Source organism: Aquarana catesbeiana, linkage group LG13 (genome assembly GCF_042186555.1).
Source record: "Aquarana catesbeiana isolate 2022-GZ linkage group LG13, ASM4218655v1, whole genome shotgun sequence".
NCBI classification, from domain to species: Eukaryota; Metazoa; Chordata; class Amphibia; order Anura; family Ranidae; genus Aquarana; species Aquarana catesbeiana.
The window spans coordinates 217,636,769-217,658,908 of record NC_133336.1 but is presented as its reverse complement, the minus strand read 5'-3'; the positions used below and the strand labels follow the sequence as shown (position 1 = coordinate 217,658,908).

General features: G+C 54.0%; 1 protein-coding gene across 2 annotated transcripts in view; it reads right to left on the bottom strand.

Annotated features, from left to right (window-relative positions):
* Nucleotides 1-22,140, bottom strand: part of ASH1L (ASH1 like histone lysine methyltransferase) — a 120,933-nt gene that overhangs the window by 53,543 nt on the left and 45,250 nt on the right. For both annotated transcript variants that reach the window (XM_073608816.1, XM_073608817.1), the window contains exons 3-7: nucleotides 17,535-21,420; nucleotides 14,635-14,724; nucleotides 8,815-9,457; nucleotides 8,324-8,509; nucleotides 4,428-4,522 (exon numbers count right to left, since the gene is read on the bottom strand). In XM_073608816.1, the coding sequence (XP_073464917.1) occupies nucleotides 4,428-4,522; nucleotides 8,324-8,509; nucleotides 8,815-9,457; nucleotides 14,635-14,724; nucleotides 17,535-21,420 (4,900 nt within the window). The remainder of the gene's footprint in view (nucleotides 1-4,427; nucleotides 4,523-8,323; nucleotides 8,510-8,814; nucleotides 9,458-14,634; nucleotides 14,725-17,534; nucleotides 21,421-22,140) is intronic.

Genomic DNA, 22,140 nt, shown 5'->3' with positions numbered 1-22,140 from the left:
TACACCTCCCCCGGAGACTGTGTATTGTGTGTACTACACTTCACCTCCCCCGGGGGCTGTGTATTGTGTGTACTACACTTCACCTCCCCCAGAGACTGTGTATTGTGTGTACTACACTTCACCTCCCCCAGGGGCTGTGTATTGTGTGTACTACACTTCACCTCCCCCGGAGACTGTGTATTGTGTGTACTACACTTCACCTCCCCCGGGGGCTGTGTATTGTGTGTACTACACTTCACCTCCCCCAGAGACTGTGTATTGTGTGTACTACACTTCACCTCCCCTGGAGACTGTGTATTGTGTGTACTACACTTCACGTCCCCCAGGGGCTGTGTGTGTATTGTGTGTACTACACTACACCTCCCCCGGAGACTGTGTATTGTGTGTACTACACTTCACCTCCCCCGGGGGCTGTGTATTGTGTGTACTACACTTCACCTCCCCCAGAGACTGTGTATTGTGTGTACTACACTTCACCTCCCCCAGAGACTGTGTATTGTGTGTACTACACTTCACCTCCCCCGGAGACTGTGTATTGTGTGTACTACACTTCACCTCCCCCGGGGGCTGTGTATTGTGTGTACTACACTTCACCTCCCCCAGAGACTGTGTATTGTGTGTACTACACTTCACCTCCCCCAGGGGCTGTGTATTGTGTGTACTACACTTCACCTCCCCCGGAGACTGTGTATTGTGTGTACTACAGTTCACCTCCCCCGGAGACTGTGTATTGTGTGTACTACACTTCACCTCCCCCGGAGACTGTGTATTGTGTGTACTACACTTCACCTCCCCCAGGGGCTGTGTGTGTATTGTGTGTACTACACTACACCTCCCCCGGAGACTGTGTATTGTGTGTACTACACTTCACCTCCCCCAGGGGCTGTGTATTGTGTGTACTACACTTCACCTCCCCCAGGGGCTGTGTATTGTGTGTACTACACTTCACCTCCCCCAGGGGCTGTGTATTGTGTGTACTACACTTCACCTCCCCCGGGGGCTGTGTATTGTGTGTACTACACTTCACCTCCCCCGGGGGCTGTGTATTGTGTGTACTACACTTCACCTCCCCCGGGGGCTGTGTGTGTAATATACCTAATTGCCCTCTTACCACATGCCAATAACCTCCCCCATGTACCTAAATTGGTGGGCAATGTGGTCCAGAAGCCCAGACCATGCACCTTCCTGCCACCCAGCAATTCTACCACTGCATACTCCACCACTACTCCCTCCGGGTCTGGCTGGCTTCCTTGGCACAGACATGCAGAGTGGAGAGACAATTCTACCACTGCATACTCCACCACTACTCCCTCCGGGTCTGGCTGGCTTCCTTGGCACGGACATGCAGAGTGGAGAGACAATTCTACCACTGCATACTCCACCACTACTCCCTCCGGGTCTGGCTGACTTCCTTGGCACAGACATGCAGAGCGGAGAGACAATTCTACCACTGCATACTCCACCACTACTCCCTCCGGGTCTGGCTGGCTTCCTTGGCACAGACATGCAGAGTGGAGAGACAATTCTACCACTGCATACTCCACCACTACTCCCTCCGGGTCTGGCTGGCTTCCTTGGCACAGACATGCAGAGTGGAGAGACAATTCTACCACTGCATACTCCACCACTACTCCCTCCGGGTCTGGCTGGCTTCCTTGGCACAGACATGCAGAGTGGAGAGACAATTCTACCACTGCATACTCCACCACTACTCCCTCCGGGTCTGGCTGGCTTCCTTGGCACAGACATGCAGAGTGGAGAGACAATTCTACCACTGCATACTCCACCACTACTCCCTCCGGGTCTGGCTGGCTTCCTTGGCACAGACATGCAGAGTGGAGAGACAATTCTACCACTGCATACTCCACCACTACTCCCTCCGGGTCTGGCTGGCTTCCTTGGCACAGACATGCAGAGTGGAGAGACAATTCTACCACTGCATACTCCACCACTACTCCCTCCGGGTCTGGCTGGCTTCCTTGGCAGGGACATGCAGAGTGGAGAGACAATTCTACCACTGCATACTCCACCACTACTCCCTCCGGGTCTGGCTGGCTTCCTTGGCACAGACATGCAGAGTGGAGAGACAATTCTACCACTGCATACTCCACCACTACTCCCTCCGGGTCTGGCTGGCTTCCTTGGCACAGACATGCAGAGTGGAGAGACAATTCTACCACCTGACAAACCTGAAGATGGTACAACCAACCCCTCTCCCAAAACTCATCAATGCGGAGATGATGTGCCAGCAGTGCAAGGGTTACCTGTATGGTAACTTCTCTGATCTTGTGACAGATATTGCCGTTCCTTCTTCCTCGTCCTCCTCTATGTACAGGAAAACGTCACACAAGGAGGAGGAGGAGGAGGAGGAGGAGGAGGAGGAGGAGGAAGATTGAAGGAGGAGAGAGGAGGAGGGAGGGAGGAGGAAGGATGAAGGAGGAGGAAGGATGGAGGGAGGAGGGAAGGACGGAGGAAGAGGAGAGAGGAGAGAGGAAGGATGAAGAAGGGAGGAGGAGGAGGAGGAGGAGGAAGGATGAAGGAGGGAGGAGGAGGAAGGATGAAGGGAGGGAGGAGGAGGAAGGATGAAGGGAGGGAGGAGGAGGAAGGATGAAGGGAGGGAGGAGGAGGAAGGATGGAGGGAGGGAGGGAGGAGGAAGGATGAAGGAGGGAGGGAGGAGGAAGGATGGAGGGAGGAGGGAAGGACGGAGGAAGAGGAGGGAGGAGAGAGGAGGAGGAAGACTGAAGGAGGAGAGAGGAGGAGGAAGGAAGGAGGAGAGAGGAGGAGGAAGATTGAAGGAGGAGAGAGGAGGAGGGAGGGAGGGAGGGAGGGAGGGAGGGAGGGAGGAGGAGGAGGAGGAGGAGGAGGAGGAAGGATGGAGGAGGAGGAAGGATGGAGGAGGAGGAAGGATGAAGGAGGGAGGAGGAGGAAGGATGGAGGGAGGAGGGAAGGACGGAGGAAGAGGAGAGAGGAGAGAGGAGGAGGAAGATTGAAGGAGGAGAGAGGAGGAGGAGGAAGGAAGGAGGGAGGGAGGAGGAAGGATGAAGAAGGGAGGAGGAGGAGGAGGAGGAGGAGGAGGAGGAGGAGGAGGAGGAGGAGGAGGAGGAGGAGGAGGAGGGATGAAGGATGAAGGAGGGAGGAGGAGGAAGGATGAAGGAGGGAGGAGGGAGGAGGAGGAAGGATGGAGGGAGGAGGGAAGGACGGAGGAAGAGGAGAGAGGAGGGAGGAGGGGGAGGAGCGGGTTCAATGCACACCGCTCTGCAGTCCTGTGTGTGTCAGAGGGAAGAGATGTGGCTTGCAATGTAAGTGTGGGAACCAAGACAACCCGCACATGCCGCGGGCATTCCGGGACTCAGCTCTGATTCCCCGGGACAGGGTCCAACTTCCGGGAAGGTCCCGGCGTATCAGGGACAGTTGGGAGGTATGCATCATCCTATCTGGTGCCCCCTCCCCCCCAGTGGCTCTCTTCACTTCCTGGTACATTGGACTATGTTTCCTCACTGACCACACGTTGTTTGCTGCCACCATCAGCTCTTCCGGTTGGAGAGGTTCCATCCAATGGCAATGGCAGGTGCCGATCAGCGCTTTGATTTTAGATTTTTGGGAGTTTGCATGTGGCTTTTTAACCATAATAAACCCTTTGGTGTTGCACTTATCTGGCGCCCCCTAGTGTTCTTCTTCTCTAATGCACATTGTGAAAAGCCCACTGGAGTTTCAGGCAGTATGTAGGCATGAAGTACATTGGATTAACCACTTGCCCACCGGCTCACGCTGATATACGGCGGCAGACTGGCACCGCTGATCGAATCGACGTACCTGGATGCGTGTGGCCGGTGGGCACGATCGCCGGCACAAGAGCCAGAATGAGGATTTGTGTGTTTAAAAACACAAATCCCAGTTCTGACAGGGGAGGAAAAACAGATCGTCTGTTCCTATTAAGTAATCTGGCTCCTCCTCTAGTCATAAATCTTTCCCCTATTTTGTAGAAATACATTTTGCGCAAACCAATCAATATACGCTCATTGCAATTTTATTTTACCAAAAATATGTAGAAGAATACAGATCGGCCTAAACTGATGAAGAAATTATTTTTTTTTTACATTTTTTTTGGATATTATAGCAAAAAGTTTTCAAAATTGTCCTTATTTTTTTTTGTTTATAGCGAAAAAAATAAAAAACGCAGAGATGATCAAATTCCACCAAAAGAAAGCTCTATTTATGGGAAAAAAGGACGTCAATTTTGTTTGGGTACAACTTCGCGCAATCGCGCAATTGTCAGTTAAAGCGGCGCAGTGACGTATCGCAAAAAATGGCCTGGTCATTAAGGGGGTAAATCCTCCCGGGGCTTAAGTGGTTAACCACGCCCATTTCTGTATAAATGGCACAAACCTGCCCATTCACAGGACTCTGAGGAGGCGGAGCCACTCACCAATATGGATGGGGGCAGGCAGCAGACCGTACTCGTGATCCTTTGGGTTATACTCCAATCTCTCCTTCTTCAGCTGCATCAGACGACTCTTTGGGCTGTGATTGGAGGAGAGGATACAGCGTGAGATCACCACAGGCTAAGATCACCCCTACCCAGACCACCACTACCAGACCGCCTCCTACCCCGACGTCCACTACCCAGACCGCCCCCGACCGCCTCTACCCAGACCGCCCCCTACCCCGACCACCCCTACCCAGACAGCCACTACCAGACTGCCCCCTACCCAGACAGCCACTACCAGACCGCCCTACCGAGACCGCCCCCTACCCAGAACCGCCCCCTACCCAGACAGCGACTACCAGACCGCCCCCTACCCAGACAGCCACTACCAGACCGCCCCCTACCCAGAACCGCCCCCTACCCAGACAGCCACTACCAGACCGCCCCCTACCCAGACAGCCACTACCAGACCGCCCCCTGCCCAGACCGCCACTACCAGACCGCCCCCTACCCAGACAGCCACTACCAGACAGCCACTACCAGACCGCCCTACCGAGACCGCCCCCTACCCAGACAGCCACTACCAGACCGCCCCCTACCCAGGCAGCCACTACCAGACCGCCCCCTACCCAGACAGCCACTACCAGACCGCCCTACCGAGACCGCCCCCTACCCAGACAGCGACTACCAGACCGCCCCCTACCCAGACAGCCACTTCCAGACCGCCCCCTACCCAGACAGCCACTACCAGACCGCCCCCTACCCAGACAGCCACTACCAGACCACCCTACCGAGACCGCCCCCTACCCAGAACCGCCCCCTACCCAGACAGCCACTACCAGACCGCCCCCTACCCAGACAGCCACTACCAGACCGCCCCCTACCCAGACAGCCACTACCAGACCGCCCTACCGAGACCGCCCCCTACCCAGAACCGCCCCCTACCCAGACAGCGACTACCAGACCGCCCCCTACCCAGACAGCCACTACCCCGACCACCCCTACCCAGACCGCCACTACCAGACCGCCTCCTACCCAGACAGCCACTACCCCGACCACCCCTACCCAGACCGCCACTACCCCGACCACCCCCTGCCCAGACAGCCACTACCAGACCGCCCCCTGCCCAGACAGCCACTACCAGACCGCCCCCTACCCCGACCACCCCTACCCAGACAGCCACTACCAGACTGCCCCCTACCCAGACAGCCACTACCAGACCACGCCCTACCGAGACCGCCCCCTACCCAGAACCGCCCTCTACCCAGACAGCGACTACCAGACCGCCCCCTACCCAGACAGCCACTACCAGACCGCCCCCTACCCAGACAGCCACTACCCCGACCACCCCTACCCAGACAGCCACTACCAGACTGCCCCCTACCCAGACAGCCACTACCAGACCGCCCCCTACCCAGACAGCCACTACCAGACCACGCCCTACCGAGACCGCCCCCTACCCAGAACCGCCCCCTACCCAGACAGCGACTACCAGACCGCCCCCTACCCAGACAGCCACTACCCCGACCACCCCTACCCAGACCGCCACTACCCCGACCACCCCCTGCCCAGACAGCCACTACCAGACCGCCCCCTACCCAGACAGCCACTACCCCGACCACCCCTACCCAGACCGCCACTACCAGACCGCCCCTACCCAGACAGCCACTACCCCGACCACCCCCTGCCCAGACAGCCACTACCAGACCGCCCCCTACCCAGACAGCCACTACCAGACCGCCCCCTGCCCAGACAGCCACTACCAGACCGCCCCCTACCCAGACCGCAACTACCAGACCGCCCCCTACCCAGACCGCAACTACCAGACCACCCCCTACCCAGACAGCCACTACCAGACCGCCCCCTACCCAGACCGCAACTACCAGACCACCTCCTACCCAGACCACCCCTACCCAGACCGCCACTACCAGACCGCCCCCTGCCCAGACAGCCACTACCAGACCGCCCCCTGCCCAGACCGCCACTACCAGACCGCCCCCTACCCAGACAGCCACTACCAGACCGCCCCCTACCCAGACAGCCACTACCAGACCGCCCCCTACCCAGACAGCCACTACCAGACCGCCCCCTACCCAGACAGCCACTACCAGACCGCCCCCTACCCAGACAGCCACTACCAGACCGCCCCCTACCCAGACAGCCACTACCAGACCGCCCCCTACCCAGACAGCCACTACCAGACCGCCCCCTACCCAGACAGCCACTACCAAACCGCCCCCTACCCAGACAGCCACTACCAGACCGCCCCCTACCCAGACAGCCACTACCAGACCGCCCCCTACCCAGACAGCCACTACCAGACCGCCCCCTACCCAGACAGCCACTACCAGACCGCCCCCTACCCAGACAGCCACTACCAGACCGCCCCCTACCCAGACAGCCACTACCAGACCGCCCCCTACCCAGACAGCCACTTCCAGACCGCCCCCTACCCAGACAGCCACTACCAGACCACACCCTACCGAGACCACCCCCTAAGCAGAACCGCCCCCTACCCAGACCGCCCCCTACCCAGACTGCTCCCTACCCAGACAGCCACTACCAGACCGCCCCCTACCCAGACAGCCACTACCAGACCGCCCCCTACCCAGACAGCCACTACCAGACCGCCCCCTACCCAGACCGCCCCCTACCCAGACCACCACTAACCAGAACCGCCCCCTAACCAGACCGCCCCCTAACCAGACCGCCCCCTACCCAGACCACCCCCTACCCAGAACTGCCCCCTACCCAGATCACCCCTACCCACCACTACCCAGAACCGCAGACAGGAGGAGAGGATACAGCGCGAGATCACCACAGGCTCAGATCACCCCTACCCAGACCATCCCTACCCAGAGCTGCAGACAGGAGGAGAGGATACAGCCTGAGATCACCAAAGACCCAGACCACCACTACCCAGACCATCCCTAGCCTGAACCGCAGACAGGAGAGGATACAGCGTGAGATCACCGCAGACCCAGACCACCCCCACCCAGACCACCCAACCGCCCCTACCCAGAACCGCAGAGGGGAGGAGAGGATACCGTGCGTACAGTATAGACCCCCCCCCCCCAGTCCTGGACAGCACAGCGTACGCCCTGGTTCCAGGTCAGCACCATGTTTACACCCCCTTTTTTCTTGACAACACCAACAGTGCACAACCCGACTGTGGCTCAACACAATGTAACCTCCAGTCCTGGAACAGCAAAATGTGCCCCCCTGGGTCTGGGTCAGCTAAATGTGCACTTCCTGGTTCTGGATGAGCCCAATGTGCACTTCCTGGTTCTGGATGAGCCCAATGTGCACTTCCTGGTTCTGGATGAGCCCAATGTGCACTTCCTGGTTCTGGATGAGCCCAATGTGCACTTCCTGGTTCTGGATGAGCCCAATGTGCACTTCCTGGTTCTGGATGAGCCCAATGTGCACTTCCTGGTTCTGGATGAGCCCAATGTGCACTTCCTGGTTCTGGATGAGCCCAATGTGCACTTCCTGGTTCTGGATGAGCCCAATGTGCACTTCCTGGTTCTGGATGAGCCCAATGTGCACTTCCTGGTTCTGGATGAGCCCAATGTGCACTTCCTGGTTCTGGATGAGCCCAATGTGCACTTCCTGGTTCTGGATGAGCCCAATGTGCACTTCCTGGTTCTGGATGAGCCCAATGTGCACTTCCTGGTTCTGGATGAGCCCAATGTGCACTTCCTGGTTCTGGATGAGCCCAATGTGCACTTCCTGGTTCTGGGTGAGCCCAATGTGCACTTCCTGGTTTTGGATGAGCCAAATGTGCACTTACTGGTTTCGGATGAGCCAAATGTGCACTTCCTGGTTTTGGATGAGCCCAATGTGCCCCCCCCCCCCAGTATTGGGGCAGCATTAGAAACCCTCCTTTCACTCACTCAGTGGTTTTATAGACATCAGAGAAGAGTCCAGCCTTCTGGTATTTCTTTTTGGGGGGACGTGCAATCTTCTTCTCCCGCTGCAGGAGAGGAGCCAGACGACGGGAAAACGCCTCCACCCGTTCCTGGTGACTCAGGCCAATGTCCCGACCTGTAGAGTCATCGATGAAAGAGATCTCCGCCAGACTGGAAGAGAAGAGAGGGGAATGATTGGACAGTGTATAGGAGGAATGATGAAGAGAAGAAATGATTGGACGGTGTATAGGAGGAATGATGAAGACTGATAGAGAAGAGAGGGGAATGATTGGACGGTGTATAGGAGGAATGATGAAGCCCAGAAGAGAAGAGAGGAAATGATTGGACGGTGTATAGGAGGAATGATGAAGACTGGAAGAGAAGAGAGGGGAATGATTGGATGGTATATAAGAGGAATATTGAGGACTAGAAGACGCCACCAATCAATGTAGAACATGTGGCCTGATCAGCCATACCTTGTGCTGCTCTCCGGGTCTTCATCCAATGACGTCCTCAGACGTTTCCTTATCTGCTTCTCCACACCTAGATGCTTCCTTTTCCATCCCTTGCGGTGCTCAGTGGTCAGAGTCACCCCCTGCACTACGGCCTCGATAATGTCCGTCACGGTGTCTGATCGGGCAGTGCTATTCTCCTGCTGGCTGACCAGTGGCATGGTCAGTAGGGAGTCTGGAGGATACTTCCTGGGCCTCCCCGGCCTCCTCTTGACAATATTGTTTCCTGTCCGGGACTGTCTCTGCAGCTTCTTGGCTTTCAGAATTTTATTGACGTGATCCAGGTTCTTCTTAGAGGCCAGGATTGTATCGTAGTTGTACATTCTCCGAGCCTGTTTGTGTATGGCTTCCACCACACTCCTCTTCAGGCTTGGCAGACGACCAGACGAGGAGCTAAGACCGTCTGGAGGAGATTCCATAGCAGGCACTGAAACAAGCAAAGTGTCTGACCTGCTCTGGCCTTTCTCCCGGCAGTGCCCCCTGGCAGGACTGGAGGAGGAGGGGGCGGAGGAGGGGAGGATGTCATCCACTGTGCGCTGCAGCAAACAATCCACAGATTCTTCCATTGTAGAACTGTGCCGCAGGCTTCGTAATGGGACCCCCATGACTGGAAGAAGACAACAAAGATTAGTAATAATGACCAGGACAATGAGCGTACCACTTTAATGGGTCTACATGCTGTGTACACCCTCCAAATCTACAATGTAGCTGTAAAGAAGATATCTCCACAGGATACTTAACTGCGATGCTGACCTGCCCTGGTACCTCCCACAATCCCCCAACTCTGGGTATCAGGTAAAATGTGCCCCTCCTCCTTCTAGCAGCACAGGTGGGATTCCACACATAGCCCTCTGTACAGAGGCAGGCCAAGTGTGCTGAATTGTATACTTCTCTTTACTCCTTCCCCCTGTCATCCATTGGGAGCCAAAATAGGTCCCAACTTGGAGTTTACACATGGCTGAGGAGCCATGAGACTGGTGTCTGAATGGCCATCACCTGCTTGGGGTAAAAGACTGCGATGCTCACACTTCTGATAACTGGAAGTAACAGATTTTCTTCTATAGTCCCAGCAGGATAACTCTTAGGGGGCAGCAAATGAAACATGAGTATTGTGCCAGTGGGACCCCTCCATGATATTTGAGGCCCATTTTCAGGAGTGGCTCGTGGCTCGCTGCTCTAACCTGATCACAGGCCCTTCAAATCTGTACAGACAAATGATCAGACTGGGAAAGACTGTCTTTACCATCAGACTTGGTTGGTGCATGGAGACCTCAGCTGCCAACGTCCCATCATCACTGGGTTACATTGGAGATGACCTAATTTCTTCTGACTCCTGAGTGTCGGACATCAGAGGTGAGACATACAGAGGACTTGAGGAAGCCAGAGGACACCTCATTACGGGAGAAGGTCACCACACACAGCACGACCAGAGAAGAAGGTCACCTTACACCGGATGGCCAGAGATGTAGGTTAATATTTGAAACAGCTCCTACAGGACGGTCAGAGAAAAAGGTGACCCAACACAGGACTACCAGAGAAAAAGATAGTCTCACACGGGATGGCCAGAGAAGGTTAATATTCGGGACAGCCCACACTGGATGGCCAGAGAAGAAAATCACCTCAGACTGGATAGCCAGAGAAGGTCACCTCATACAGCAGGGCCAGAAATAAAGGTCACCTCACACCAGACGGCCAGAGAAGAAGGTCACCTCACACCTGATGGCCAGAGAAGAAGGTCACCTTACACAGGATGGCAAGAGAAAAAGGTCACCTCACACCGGAAGGCCGGAGAAGGTGGTCACCTCACACCAGATGGCCGTAGGAGAACGTCACCTCCTACATCATGGCCAGAGAAGAAGGTCACCTCACACCGGACAGCTAGAGAAGAAGGTCAACTCACACCGGATGGCTGGAGAAGGTGTTAACCTCACACTGGACAGCCTGAGAAGGTCACCTCACAATGGACGGCCAGAGAAAAAGGTCACCTCATACCGGATAGCCAGAGAAGAAGGTCACCTCACACTGGATGGCCAGAGAAGAAGGTCACCTCACACCGGATGGCCAGAGAAGAAGGTCACCTCACACCGGATGGCCAGAGAAGAAGGTCACCTCACACCGGATGGCCAGAGAAGAAGGTCACCTCACACCGGATGGCCAGAGAAGAGGGTCACCTCACACCGGATGGCCAGAGAAGAGGGTCACCTCACACAGCACGACCATAGAAAACGATCACCTCACACTGGGCGGCCAGAGAAGTTGGTCACCTCACACTGGACTGCCAGAGAAAAAGGTCACCTTACACAGGACAGCCAAAGAAGAAGATCACCTCAAACTGGACAGCCAGAGAAGAAGGGCATCTCACACTGGACAGCCAGAGAACATGATTACCTCACACAGCATGCCCAGAGAAGAAGGTCACCTCACACAGGATGGCCAGAGAAGAAGGTCACCTCACACAGCACAGCCTGAGAAGAAGATCACCTCACACAGCACGGTCAGAGAAAAAGATCATCTCACATGGTTGGCCAGAAAAGGTCACCTCACACAGCTTGGCCAGAGAAGGTGATCACTTCACACCCATCGGACAGCTGGAGAAGGTCACCTCACACCGGATGGCCAGAGAAGGTAACCTTACAGCGGATGGACAGAGAAGAAGGTCCCTCACACCAGACAGCCAGAGAAGAAGAAGGTCACCTCACAGCGGAAAGCCATAGAAGAAGGTCACCTCACAATGGACAGCCAGAGAAGAAGGTCACCTCACAACGGATGGCCAGAGAAGGTCACCTCACAAAGGATGGCTATCCAGAGAAGATCACCTCACACCGGACGGCTAGAGAAGAAGGTCATCTCACACTGGACAGCTAGAAAAGAAGGTGACCTCACACAGCATGTCCAGACAAGCAGGTCACCTCACAACGGATGGCCAGAGAAAAAGGTCACCTCACACCAGACGGCCAGAGAAGAAGATCACCTCTCGTCGGACAGCCAGAGAAGAAGAAGAAGGTCACTTCACATCGGACAGCCATAGAAGAAGGTCACCTCACCACGGACGGCCAGAGAAGAAGGTCACCTCACCACGGACGGCCAGAGAAGAAAGTCACCTCATAAAGGATGGCTATCCAGAGAAGACCACCTCACGCCGGACGGCTAGAGAAGGTCATCTCACACTGGACGGCTAGAAAAGGTCACCTCACACAGCACGGCCAGAGAAGATCACCACACACAGCACGGCCAGACAAGCAGGTCACCTCACACAGGATGGCCAGAGAAGAAAGTCACCTCACAACGAATGGCTAGAGAAGAAAGTCATCTCACACTGGACTGCAAGAAAAGAAGGTCACCTCACACAGCACAGCCAGAGAAGATCACCTCACACAGCACGTTCAGACAAGCAGGTCACCTCACACAGGATGGCCGGAGAAGGTCACCTCACAACGGACGAATAGAGAAGAAGGTCACCTCACACTGGACTGCTAGAAAAGAAGGTCGCCTCACACAGCACGGCCAGAGAAGAAGATCACCTCACACAGCACGTCCAGACAAGTAGGTGACCTCACACAGGATGGCCAGAGAAGAAGGTCACCTCACAGCGGATGGCCAGAGAAGAAGGTCACCTCACAACGGATGGCCAGAGAAGAAGGGCACCTCACAACGGATGGCCAGAGAAGAAGGGCACCTCACAACGGATGGCCAGAGAAGAAGGGCACCTCACAACGGATGGCCAGAGAAGAAGGGCACCTCACAACGGATGGCCAGAGAAGAAGGGCACCTCACAATGGATGGCCAGAGAAGGTCACCTCACAACGGATGGCCAGAAAAGGTCACCTCACAACGGATGGCCAGGGAAGAAGGTCACCTCACAACGGATGGCCAGAAAAGAAGATCACCTCACACCAGACGGCCAGAGAAGAAGAAGGTCAACTCACACAGCACAGCCAGAGAAGAAGAAGGTCACTTCACACAGCACGGCCAGAGAAGAAGGTCACTTCACACAGCACGGCCAGAGAAGAAGGTCACTTCACACAGCACGGCCAGAGAAGAAGGTCACTTCACACAGCACGGCCAGAGAAGAAGGTCACTTCACACAGCACGGCCAGAGAAGAAGGTCACTTCACACAGCATGGCCAGAGAAGAAGGTCACTTCACACAGCATGGCCAGAGAAGAAGGTCACCTCACACAGCATGGAAAGAGAGGGTCACCTCACAACAGATGGCCAGAGAAGGTCACCTCACAACGGATGGCCAGAGAAGGTCACCTCACAACGGATGGCCAGAGAAGAAGGTCACCTCACACCATACGGCCAGAGAAGAAGGTCACTTCACACAGCACGGCCAAAGAAGGTCACTTCACACAGCATGGCCAGAGAAGAAGGTCACTTCACACAGCATGGAAAGAGAAGGTCACCTCACACCGAATAGCCAGAGAAGGTAACCTTACAGCGGAAGGCCAGAGAAGATGGTCATCTTACTCCGGACAGCCAGAGAAGAAAAAGGTCACCACACATCGGACAGCCATAGAAGAAGGTCACCTCACAATGGACGGCCAGAGAAGAAGGTCACCTCACAACGGACGGCCAGAGAGGAAGGTCACCTCACAACGGATGGCGAGAGAGGAAGGTCACCTCACAAAGGATGGCTATCCAGAAATCACCTCACACCGGACAGCTAGAGAAGGTCATCTCACACTGGACAGCTAGAAAAGAAGGTGACCTCATACAGCATGTCCAGACAAGCAGGTCACTTCACAACGGATGGCCAGAGAAAAAGGTCACCTCACACCAGACGGCCAAAGAAGAAGGTCAATTCACACAGCACAACCAGTGAAGAAGGTCACTTCACACAGATCGGCCAAAGAAGGTCACTTCACACAGCATGGCCAGAGAAGAAGGTCTCCTCACACCGGACGGCCAGAGAAGAAGGTCACCTCACAATGGATGGCTAGAAAAGGTCACCTCACACAGCACGGCCAGACAAGCAGATCACCTCACACAGGATGGCCCGAGAAGAAAGTCACCTCACAACGGACGGCTAGAGAAGAAAGTCATTTCACACTGGACTGCTAGAAAAGAAGAAGGTCAACTCACACAGCACGGCCAGAGAAGAAGGTCTCCTCACACCAGACGGCCAGAGAAGAAGGTCACCTCACAAAGGATGGCTATCCAGAGAAGATCACCTCACACCGGATGGCTAGAGAAGAAGGTCATCTCACACTGAACGGCTAGAAAAGGTCACCTCACACAGCACGGCCAGAGAAGATCACCTCACACAGCACGTCCAGACAAGCAGGTCACCTCAGACAGGTTGGCCAGAGAAGAAGGTCACCTCACAACGGACGGCTAGAGAAGAAGGTCAACTCACACAGCACGGCCAGAGAAGAAGGTCACTTCACACAGCACGGGCAGAGAAGAAGATCACTTCACACAGCATGGCCAGAGAAGAAGGTCACCTCACACAGCATGGCCAGAGAAGGTCTCCTCACACCGGATGGCCAGAGAGTCCTCTTATCTGGTCACAGAGATATTCTCATGTGCAAGAACAAAGCACTGGAAGGATGTCTAAGATGTCCACACACCAATCCAATCCGACTTCTATACTGTACAGAACCCAATCATCTAGGAGGAGAGATGACAAGTGGGATATCTGTGTCTGAAGTTCCCCCATAACTACTCTTCCCTTTATATAAAAGGCAAAATCAGGACTTGGCCTATGATGAGAAGATGAAGGAGCTGTATGGCCCGGGGCAGCTCCACACCTCACCCAACACCAAGAAGATTTCTTCATTACCTGAACATGAAGTGCTCTCCGATGCCGTCCTTCTTCTAGAGGGACTGTAACTGGAACTGTCCGGAGTCCTCAGACTACGCTCCTGGGAAGCTGGAAAATAACGGAAGAACCAATCAGCTCAGTGCGGCATGGAGTTTAGAATAACGAAGGAACCAATCAGCTCAGTGCGGCACGGAGCTCAGAATATTATATTAATTAAAAGAAATGTCTGGTAGTATGGCTGAAGGTCAGGGATGGGATGTACGTGGTGGATCATACAGGAGATCCCTCCTTGTAGGGATTGATCATTTATGCAGTAGTAGGGATAGGATGAAGGTCAGGGATGGGATGTACATGGTGGGTCATACAGGAGATCCCTCCTTGTAGGGATTGATCATTTATGTAGTAGTAGGGATAGGATGAAGGTCAGGGATGGGATGTACATGGTGGGTCATACAGGAGATCTCTCCTTGTATGGACTCTGATCATTGATGTAGTAGTAAGGACAGGATGAAAGTCATGGATGGGATATATGTTGAGAATCATACAAGAGATCCCTCCTTGTAGGGACTGATCGTTGGTGTAGTAGTAGGGACAGGCTCAGGGTAAGGGATGGGATGTACATGGTGGGTCATACAGGTGATCCCTCCTTGTAGGAACTGATCATTGATGTAGTAATAGTAAGGACAGGATATACGTGAAGGATCATACAGGAGATCTCTCCTTGTAGGCACTGATCATTGTAGTAGTAGGGACATGCTGAAGGTCAGGGGTGGGATTTACATGGTGGATTATACAGGAGATCCCTCCTTGTAGGGACTGATTATTGAAGTAGTAAGAACAGGCTGAAGGTCAGGGATGGATGTACATGGTGGGTCATACAGGAGATCCCTCCTTGTAGGGACAGGATGAAGGTCAGGGACTGAATGTACATGGAGGATCATACAATAAGATCCATCCCTGTGGGGACTCTGATCATTGATGTAGTAGTAGGGACAGGCAGAAGGTCAGGGATGTACATGGTGGGTCATACAGGAGATCCCTCCTTGTAGGGACTGAACATTGATGTAGTAGTAGGGAAGGGATGAAGGTCATGGATGAGATGTACATGGCGGGTCATACAGGAGATCCCTCCTTGTAGGGACTAAGAATTGATGTAGTAGTAGGGATGGAATGAAGGTCATGGATGGGATGTACATGGTAGATCCTACATGAGGATCCCTCCTGGTAGGGACTCTGATCATTGATGTAGAAGTAGGGACAGGCTGAAGGTCAGGGATGTACATGGTGGGTCATAGAGGAGATCCCTCCTTGTAGGGACTGAGCATTGATGTAGTAGTAGGGATGGGATGAAGGTCAGGGATGGGATGTACATGGTGGATCCTACATGAGGATCCCTCCTGGTAGGTACTCTGATCATTGATGTAGTAGTAGGGACGGGATGAAGGTCATGGATGGTATGAACATGGTGGGTCATACAGGAGATCCTTCCTTGTAGGGACTGAGCATTGATGTAGTAGTAGGGATGGGATGAAGTTCATGGATGGGATGTACATGGTGGGTCATAAAGGAGATCCCTCCTGGTAGGTACTCTGATCATTGATGTAGTAGTAGGGACAGGATGAAGGTCAGGGTTGAGAGATATTTTTGGTCTTCTATTTATAGTGTCTCCTCTCTGCAATGTCACAGCTTCCTCTATGACTGGAGATACAATTCCATCCAGAGATCGCAAAGCTCCTCCCCCCTTATCTGCCAGGACAGCGCAGGGACTGCAGACCCTAATCAGCCGCCGTGTGATCCGCATCCTCCGATCTCCGGGAAGAGAGACGGAGAATTCCAACATAACAGAGACATCGGAGTCCATTCACTAAGAGATAAATAACAACTGAAAAATGTGGTAAAATAAAGCATGTGGTAAATTGGTTTCCAATGTGAAATTCACTAAGAATTTTGCGCCTAATAACTCAAGCTTGAAAGATTCGGTAATTTAACGTACAGTAGCTGGTTGCTAAGGAGCGGGCCGGGAAGCCGGCTGTCGCGTTTTTAACAAGTGATAACTCATCAGCTGTCAGCGGTCTTCCTCACTGACAGCTCAATGTAAACCAAAAATGCCGGCAATTAAGAACAGCGTTCCCCACCCCACCCCCAATCCATACCAGGCCCTTATCCGAGCATGTAGTCCAGCAGGTCAGAAAAGGGGGGGGGGGGGGGCTGTACCAGGCCACATGCCCTCAACATGGGGGGGGGGGTTGCTTTTGCGCATAGGCTCTGCCCCCTATGTTGATGGGGACAAGGGCCTGGGGGGGTCTGCAAGCGGTGGGGCTTACCAGAATCTGGAAGCCCCCTTTAATAAGAGGACCCCGAGATCCTGGCCCCACCTATATGCCAGTATGTTAAAGGGGGCACCCAAGGTTGTGGGGAAGAGGCCCTTGTCTCCATCAACATGGGCCCCCCCTGCCCCCATGTTGAGAGAATGTGGCCTGGTATGGTTCAGGAGGGGGGAGAGCGCCCCCCCCTTTCCCTGGCCTTCTGGGCTACATGATCGGGTAAGGTTCTGGTATGGATTTTTTTTTATGTTTTCATTGCCGGTATTTTGTTTTTACATTCAGCTGTCAGTGGGGAAACCCGCTGTCAGCTGATAAGTCATCAGTTGTTAAGGACACAGCAGCCAGCTCCTTAACCAGCTATGGGGGGGGGGGGGGACGGACCCCCAACCTGCATCTTATCAATACCGCATGTGATAATTTATGCAAATGAGTCACCTTAGCGCGTTATCGCATGCGGTAATCTATAGTGAATTGACCCCAATGTCTCCCACACCAGGAACCCCACCATCCATTCAATACATTCAGTCACTCATGCGCTTTTGATCACCCATACACGTTCGATCACTCATATGCAGAATCCCATCACCTTCTTACCTGCTGAGGACGGTACGGCCTCCTTCCTGGCAGATCGGCTGTCTGTGAAGAAGGCAGGGCCATCGCTTAGCGTCTTGCCCCCGGCATGGTTGGCAGCCATGGCGCCCCGGCAGTTGCCTATTGCACTTGTGAAGAGGTTGGTGTGCTCATCGCTGCTGGCCGGCTCAGAGCTAGAGGTGAAGCCGCTGAGGGACAGACTGGGTGAGCTGTTGGAACAGTCGATCTGTAATGGAGTCTGGAGTCCCAGGGCCAGCAGGCCAGACTCGGGGGCCTCCCTCCGCACCCACTGCTCCTCTCTGCTCAGCAGCCCTTTGGGAGGAGACAGGTGAGTGCAAGGTAAGTGACACCTGTGCTTGTCTTTGTGTTTGTACCGCTCTGTAATATTGTCCTTCCCCAACCTGTAACGTTTTAATGACTCCAGAACCGTCCTAGAAGAGCCCACCCCAGCCAAGGAGTCCATGGAAAGCTGCTGTGGGTCTGATCGGTGCTCGCGGTGTTTGTGGCGGTGGCGGTGCTTGTGCTCAACCATCCAGCCGTAGGCCATATCCGGCGGGACGCTGGGGTAGGTGCCCACGGGGAGGAGAGGGGTGCGGCTGGTGGTCAGGAACGCCTCTTGGCGCAGAAGCTTGTGTTTCTTCTTATGGTATTTGGCGGGGTTCAGCAATAAATGGCCCGCATGCATGTAGGAAGGGGGGTGCAGTGGGGTGGTGAAGGAAGGAGAAGGTGGAGGAGGGTACAGAGTGGGGGGGTACCGTCCATAATAACTTAAGCCAATAGGGGCAGCGGTGATGGGGGAGGGGGAGTAAGGCATGCTGTATGAAGGGTAGAAGCCAGTGCTAGAGAGGGGAAAACCAAGACTGTGGACGAACGGCATCTCCGACATCGAGTCCCGCATCTTGGGGGGCCGCCCCCTCTTCTTTTTTAAATCTGGTTTCCGGATGTAGTGCAAAGGATCCAAGGGGAAGGTTGGGTGGCTGTAGAAGCTGTTGAAATTGAGGCGGAATATAGTAGGGAGCAGATCCCTGGGGATGAAATGGTGGCTCCTATGAGAAACATGGATCTCACTCAATCGCGTTATGAGCTCCTCCAGCTCGGCCAGGAAGTCCGGGTCTTGCCGGGCACGCAGCTGTGGGTACTTCTTTTTACGCTTCCGCTTCTGCCTCTTGAGTTTGTCGCAAGTGAGGAAGTCATGACTCCTGTGCTTGCACTTGTGCTTGTGTTTTTCTTTCAGGCTGCTGAGAACTGGCGAGGTCTGAGGCGCAAGGAGGGAAATGTGTTCGAAGGAATGCCGCCTCTTCTTCTGTGCGCAGAACTTCTCCGCCCGGTCCGACGTGCTGTTATTGTCCGTCCCGATGCCGCTGTCGCTGGGGATGGTCTCGTCGCTGTGAGACTCGCTGATGGGGGAAGACGTGGCTTCCTTTAAGGAAGTGATCTCATGTAAGTGGGAAGGAGAGTTTGGCAGCAACGTTGGGGGTGATAGTTGTCTACAGTCCTTGGAGGCTTTCCTCATGGCGAGGGTCTGAAGGAAGGTACCTTGTTTGGAGTGTGGGTGGGGATATGGCACAGGGCTTGGCTCCACAAAGCTGGCATCGCTGCTGATGGGGCTCTGGGCACCGCTGGCTCCAGGTGAGAGGGAACTGGCTGGAGAGGGAAGAACCTCAGGCCTGGTTATGTTTGGAGATATGACAGGTGCTACAACTTGACCCAACATTGAGTGAGCCTCCTGCTGGCCGGTATTCTCCAACGTCGGAGAGCAGATGGAATTGTTGGTCTCCGATGTTGACTTGGGCTTCCTGCCTCGCCTCTTGCCCATGTAGATTGTGCCTTTCTTGCTGACGTTGATTTGCTGACCCAATTTGGAAGTGAACGTGGCAGCGAGGGTCGATACCGTACCTTGTAGCTTCACCGGAGTCTTCCCCCTGGAGCTTTGCTCGGCCGTGCCAGAGAGAATCTGACTCAGCAGCTTCTTCCGTTTCATAGTCTTCATCTTATTTATCTTTCGGATGATATTTTTCACAAGTTGCCCGTTATTTTTCTTCACAGATTTCTTATCCCCCTCTGAGCAATTAGCGGTGGCGTCGTCAGTGTGGAGCCTGCTGTTCAGATGCTCGTCGTTCTGTTGCTTCTCCTTTTCGCACTCGGTTTGCTTGCGATTATCGGTCACCAGAAAAGGTGCGACGGACAGGACAGGCGGAGTTCGCATGGGCGCAGTGGAATCCCTCCTCGGCCTCCCTCTCTTCCTGGGAAACGCCGGTCTGGGAAGGGTTGTTTTTAGAGACGACATCTCGATCTCCGGCTGGAGAACGGGGGGGCCTTGCTCTTCTTTGGATTGTGATGAGGCTACTTTAAAAGCTGGGATTTTAAGTGCTCTTTTAGGGGGACCCTCCAGATGGGGCATATCCTTACTTTTAGGCTTCCCTCTCTTAGGTTTGTAAGCGTTGGAGCCATCAGTGGACATACAAACCATTCTATAATTCCTATGGGAACTGTACAGCTTGTGCGTTTCGTTGATGGCTCCTTCATTGGAAAGGTTTGCTTTGGACAAGGACTTGGAAACTTGACCATGAACTGAGGTTTTTCCGGAAGATTTTTCCGGTGTGCCCCGTTGAGACCGATCACTTCCCACCAACGCCGGCCTTACCACACCATGCTCAGGTGATACTTTCTGGGTGGTTTTGTTGGACACTTTCGTCCACCGGGGCTTTTTGCCTTTCCTTTTCTTAAAATGTTTAGTCTGCGAGTTGGTGCCGCCATGTTGGCTGCCGTAAGGCGGTTTTTCTGAGAGGCTGCCCACCTTCACCAACTGTTTTTTCCTAAGTAAACTTGCAAAGCTGACGACAGACGGGTCTGAGCGGTGGCTGCCAGGCTCCACCCTCTGCGTGGGTTTTTTCTCTGGTACAGGGGGAACAGAAGAAGTCCTTAAATTCCCACTGGGGACACGTTTGACCTCTTTGCTCGTCTTTTCATTAGATAATAAGTCCAAAGAATTCTGAGGGATTCTATGAGCCCTGTCAGCGGGTAAAGTGTCGGATGTAAACTTGCTTTTGTCGCTTGGCTCATCAATACATTCCACACGCGTTGCGTCAGGAGTTAAGTGCAATGAACTTGAGGGGGATTGGGGACAATTCACATTTGAACTCCTACTGGAGGATGTCAGAGACGTCGCTGGTGCTGGCGAAGGTAGATTACCTTCTCCGACGGCACTGAAGGGCGACACGGCGGCTGACGCGTCGGACGCACCCCCCTTCCGGTAGTCCAATGAAGTGCAATACACAGGGCAAAGCTTTTCCGGCATCTCCGTATCAGGGACACCTTTCTCAGAGAGGGAACTTTTCTCCACTGGGATGGAAGTCCTGTTATTAAATTTATCTCTCTCGCCAGCGGATCCCTCTTTCTTGATACAGAACTTTTCCAAAATGCTGTCCTTGGCCTGCCGTACATTACCCCTCTCCGAGGTTTGACTGCTCATTCTTTCCTCCGAGCCCCTGGATTTGGAAAGCGAGCTCAGACGCTCCGTGGCAGGAGAGTCATCTTTCGGCATTACCCGTTCCTCCAAGGGCGAGCTGACCGGGGAGGATGAGGCCTGCTTTTTGGCTCTGATTTTGGAAGACTTGGAAGGAGGGCATGTTGCAATGAGCTGAGCAAGCTTTTCAGTAACGCTGGCGGCTGTGCCGTTCACCGGGACCCTGTCCTTTGAGTCAGGGTCTTTGTTACTGACAAGTCCAGACGGCGATGCCTTGTTGGGCTCAGCCGCTTCCGAGTGCAAAGGTAAAGAGTTCTTTGTTGCCGGGACCTTCTCCTCCTCGGAACGAAGGTGTAAACGCTCGGCCTTCAGACTGTCCGTACTTGGATTCTCCGAAGACTTCTTAGATGATCTGGAAGAGTCCTGGAAGAGAAAACACAAAAAGTAATTTAGAAGAGCAAACCCTCCATCATGCACACCAATATTATCCTCCTACCAACCATTAACCAATCTACAGGCCTGAAGTCCAGAAATGGGCCCGGCTGAGACTCACCGGAACATTCTAAACACTGAATACAACTAGATTGTAAGGTTATATCCGGGTGAAGAACATGCATACCAAACGTAAAAATATGGCGTATTGGCTACTCCCATACAAAGGATTGTTGGAATAATCATAAGATGAAGAACGGGGAGCAGATCGCTCTTCCTGGAAGGAGAATCCTACCCACCCGTATTCGGCAGCCAGCTGGATTCGGCCGTACGTGACGGCGTTTGCCAGTTATTTATGGAAATAAACGTGGCACCTTGTTTTATTTTGCAGGCAGGGAGGGAGATGGTGGCTGCGGCGTTCCGCTGCTTGTTTTGTGTACGCCAAGAACAGGAGGGGGGGGGAAATGGAGGAAAAAAAAAAAACCCTACGGAGGAATTCAAAGCTTGAGCAGAATTTGCATAATAGCAACCGCTGCCATGGAAAAACTGGGCAGCGTGCCAAGCGTCGTGTCCGCGCCACCAATGCACAACACTCCTCTATAAAACGGATCTGCGCCTTCCCTGTAATTCAATCATTGGCCGCGCCGGCTCTCCGCTCTCTTATTCTGATGGCCTCGGGGTAAAGCTTTCTCTCTCACAGCTGCTGGACGT